The sequence below is a fragment of the Microtus ochrogaster genome, chromosome 5 (assembly GCF_000317375.1).
Source record: "Microtus ochrogaster isolate Prairie Vole_2 chromosome 5, MicOch1.0, whole genome shotgun sequence".
NCBI lineage: Eukaryota > Metazoa > Chordata > Mammalia > Rodentia > Cricetidae > Microtus > Microtus ochrogaster.
In genome coordinates this window covers 92,576,136-92,580,357 of record NC_022012.1, presented here as the reverse complement: position 1 = coordinate 92,580,357, position 4,222 = coordinate 92,576,136, and the positions used below count along the sequence as shown (strand labels likewise).

At 51.6% G+C, this 4,222-nt stretch overlaps 1 protein-coding gene across 2 annotated transcripts in view; it reads right to left on the bottom strand.

Moving 5' to 3' along the window:
• The window catches only part of Myrip (myosin VIIA and Rab interacting protein), a 183,656-nt gene that overhangs the window by 138,237 nt on the left and 41,197 nt on the right, over positions 1–4,222 (bottom strand). For both annotated transcript variants that reach the window (XM_005348115.3, XM_013346623.2), the window contains exon 2: positions 3,516–3,658. In XM_005348115.3, the coding sequence (XP_005348172.1) occupies positions 3,516–3,625 (110 nt within the window). In that variant the 5' untranslated portion in view covers positions 3,626–3,658. The remainder of the gene's footprint in view (positions 1–3,515; positions 3,659–4,222) is intronic.

The following is a 4,222-nucleotide window of genomic DNA, read 5'->3' as shown; positions in this document are numbered from 1 at the left end:
TGGATGGAGAGACAGACATCACACTTTTGGCTTTTGACCTCCTCTCTCTTCCCAAGCCCATCAGCCTTTCGAGGCACAGGCACACACTGTCAGTCCAACAATTGCTGACAATCAATGGCCAATAGTGGTTACTGGAAATAATTTCCTCAAGCCTAACCCTTCTCTCTGCACAGACGGGTCTGTTGGGGTGCTGGCAACTTTCAGAAGCTGACCACATGCTGACTTGATCCTCGCTGGAGCATAAAAGATGAGTTCACCCCCCAGTAGCCACATAAACAGCCAGGCATGGTGGCGCATACCTACATTTACTGGGGAGGCAGAGACAGGCAGATGCCTGGAGCTCGCTGGCAAGACACCCCAGCTTACTCAGGGAACCGAGACCCCAGGGAGGCATTCTGTCTCAGAAAACAGGTTGTCAGCTCCTGAGAGTGACACCCGAACTTGACCCCTGGTTTCCACACGCATGCTACCATGTGTATACACACATGTGCACACACGCACCCACACACACCATCATTATTTTGGGAGTACCTGGCACTGTTCTGGGAGCCCAGTGGAGGCAAAAGCATGGCTGAACCACCCTCACTCCTAATCCCCCTCCACTGAGAGGCTCTGAATGCCAGAGACTGCTTGAACCCTAGCAACCCCAGAACTTGTCACATCACTGCCTCTAGTCAGGACATCCCACCTCTCTAGGTCTGCTTCCCAACAAAACACACACTGGGTCTGAAGCTGTGTGGGTACCTGACACAAACACCACATTGACCCCTCCCCCACCCCCTGAAATCAAACTGTAGAAAAAACCAAGTAGACAGTGATGGTTCCTGGACCATGGGCTTAGACATGGTTATTTTTATACTACCTGAGGATTTTTCCAGAGGTCTAATTGACACTTCCTGTAGATGACAAACCCCACTGCTGGGAAAATGCAAGCCATTGCTGACAGAGCTGGAGATGTGGTGTCTTAACGCTAATTAATTTGTTATTCTCACTGCATCCTGTTTAGCAGAGCCAGGGGGCGGGGGGGGGGGGGGCAGCAGCCCTTCAGGGCGCTGTCTGCTTGGCGTTCTTAGTCTTAAAGGGACCAACAGTTAAAGAAATCAGCGCAATGAATCAAGGGAAGATGAATAAATGTGACAATCCCCAAATAGATGTGTGGAATTCTTAAACTTGAAGGCCAAGCCATAGCAGAGAGGAGAGAGCCCACTTCAGGGCTACCTCACCCTAAGGGTCCCATCAGCTGAGAGAACCTGGGGAGTCTACAGTTTCTGGAAAACACTGGCTATCCTGCAAGGACAGAGTGGGCGGGGTGCAGAGAGCACCTCCAGGCATGACTACCTAAGTGCTACCTCTTGGCTTCTTCCAAGCATTGTGCCATGGACTAAACAGAGAGACTCCAAGGTGCTTGCAGAGCGGCATGCGGAGGCTCTTAGCGCTGGACCAGCACGTGGTGGCCCTCAGCACTGGGTGTGAACTGCTCTGCAGAAAGACGGGGGACGTAAAGCTGATTGGTTACAGTGGAAGAGCTGGGCTCAGCATATGGACACCGCTCTGTCCAAATTGAGAGAAAATGGTGAAGTTCATGGAACAGGAGGTTGCTGTATTAAATTTGAAAAATGAGTGTTCTAGTCAGTGTGTGCTGTCACCTTGAGACAGCCTAGAGTCACTGGAGAAGGGGGTCTCAACAGGACTGCCCAGATCAGATTGGCCTGTGGGAATGACTTCACTAATGTGGGAGGGCCCAGCCCACTGTGGGCAGCACCACTCCCTAGGCAGGTGGTCCTGGGCTGTATGGGAAGCTAGCTCAGCATGAGCCTGAGAGCAAGCTAGCCAGCAGTTCCTCCATGACTCTGTCTGTGTTCTTGCCCTGCCTCTCCTTAATCACAGACTGTAACCTGTAAGCTGAAATAAACCCTTTCCTTCCTGAAGTCGCTTTTGGTCAAATATTGTGTCACAGCAACAGAAGGAAACTAGAACAATGGTGAGGAGAAAAACTAAGCCAAAACCAAGAGAACAACCATTAAGAAGCTGAAGATAAAGGCTTGAGAACAAGCAGGCCAGCATTCCATCATTCAAAACCCAGAACTGACTCAAAGGCAGTCCACCCGGATAAAGCAATAGGAGCGTGTGTTCAGATTTATGAAGGTGGCATCAGGAGAACCCAGGGTGACCCTCTCACTGTGAAGGCCATGCCAAGAGAACTCAGGGTGACCCTCACCATGAAGGCCAGGCCAGGAGAACTCAGGGTGATCCTCACCATGAAGGCCAGGCCAGGAGAACTCAGGGTGACCCTCAACATGAAGGCCAGGCCAGGAGAACTCAGGGTGACCCTCAACATAAAAGCCAGGCCAGGAGAACTCAGGGTGACCCTCACCATGAAGGCCATGTCAGGAGAACTCAGGGAGACCATCACCATGAAGGCCATGTCAGGAGAACTCAGGGTGACCCTCACTGTGGAGCAGAGGACTTGTGTTTTGCATTGGAAAATCTTGTCTTTTAATTTCCACTGCCTACATGATACCATCTGTGACAGTCAAATGTCCCTTTGGTTAGATAAGCTAGTAGGTACACCCCTAGCTGTGTCTGAGCCGGTGTCTCCAGAGTGGTGTGGCAGAGGAGAGAAGACCCACCTGGCTGTGCACTGTTGCCCAGGACACAGGAGCAGGGAAGCCTAGTGAGCGCTGGCTCGCACCTCGCTCTGCTTCCGGACTGTGGTGCCCTATGACCCTCAGCTTCATGCTTCCTCCGCCATGCCTCCCTGCCATGATAGACTGCACCCCCAAACTGTGAGCCAAGTAAAACCTTCTCCTTTCAAGCTGTTTTGAAATCAGTTGGCATCTCTGTGTAAACTGGGGGTCACAATGGCAGAACTGCGAGGGTCCATGAGGCAAATTCTGCATGCCTGGAGCAGGAGCAGCAGGATGTCTGCTTTCTCCTCCTTTTTCTTCCTGGGACTTCTTCACCTTGCTTTATATTCTCATACTATGTCTCCCACACCCTGTCTGTGTCCTTCCCGTTCTGTCAGCACTGGAGAAGCAGTCACTGTCACAGGGTAAACGCCACACCTGAGACCTGCCCTCCCAAACCCACAAAATCACAGCTGGTTGGGAGGAACAAGAATGAATTCAGCCTGAGACCGTGGAACTCTTGCATTGCGAGTTTTACGTTCACTAGAGGAATTGCTGAGAATGAAATAATATTTCCTATGATATCATCTCCTCTCTTCACTGCTTCTAAACCTCTCCCGGGCATCTTCAACGCAAGCCACACGGAGATGACACAAACACTAGATGCCTGAGGTTTTGAGGTGATATTTTAAGCCCCTTGGCTCAGTATCCAGACTCTTGCTAAGGCGACGCAGGTGTCACACCTGTGGGCCAGGCACCTGCTGTCACATGTCACTGGTTGTGGGAAACCCTCCAACAAAGGGCAGGGTGGCCACTCCACAAACCTAGTGTGTGACTCTGACAGCTGAGCCCTGTGGCGCCCACGTGGTCAGGTAGAAGCCAGCTCACCTTAGCCGTTCCTCCTCCTTTTTGCGAAGATTGAAGTCCCTCTGGACCACTTGGAGAACGTGTTCTGTCTCATCATCTGTCAGACCCGACAGGTCCAGCTTCCTCCCCATGGCCAGAGTTAAACACGGATGACGGAAATAGATCTGGAGAGGGAAAGGAAAGATCGCAGACTGGGGATGAGAACAAGTTCTGCGTGGATGGAATCCACCCTCCCTTGACCCCGCCAAACACCGTGTTTTGGTGGAGGCACAAGCTAAGGCTGTGTGCCCCTCTGAGCTCACACTTGCTGCTTCTAGATGGCCCAGTGTAGGGTAAGCCCAGCCCAATGGGGGCGTGTTCGCCTCGGGCTAGTGTTTACATATAAATCTGGCGTCTGTGAGCCCCGACAGTCCCTTTTGTATCTCCTGCCCATGGCTGGATCCCTGGTGTTGTAAGCTATCCCTTCATTAAAATTTGCTGTTTCACATTAAGCTAGCCTGGTTATTACATCACATACACTTGGCACACCAAAGTCGGCCAAGAGGACAACTGAGCATCTGAGGGCTTCATGCTCTCAAGTCTTAAATGAAAACAAAGATATCTGTCTGTCAGGCACGGTGTCACACACCTGTGACCCTAGCAACTGGGAGTAGACAGGGTGATCAGGAGGTTAAGGCCATCCTGGGCTATGGAGTGAACTCTGGGCCAGCCTGGGATCATAGGAAGGA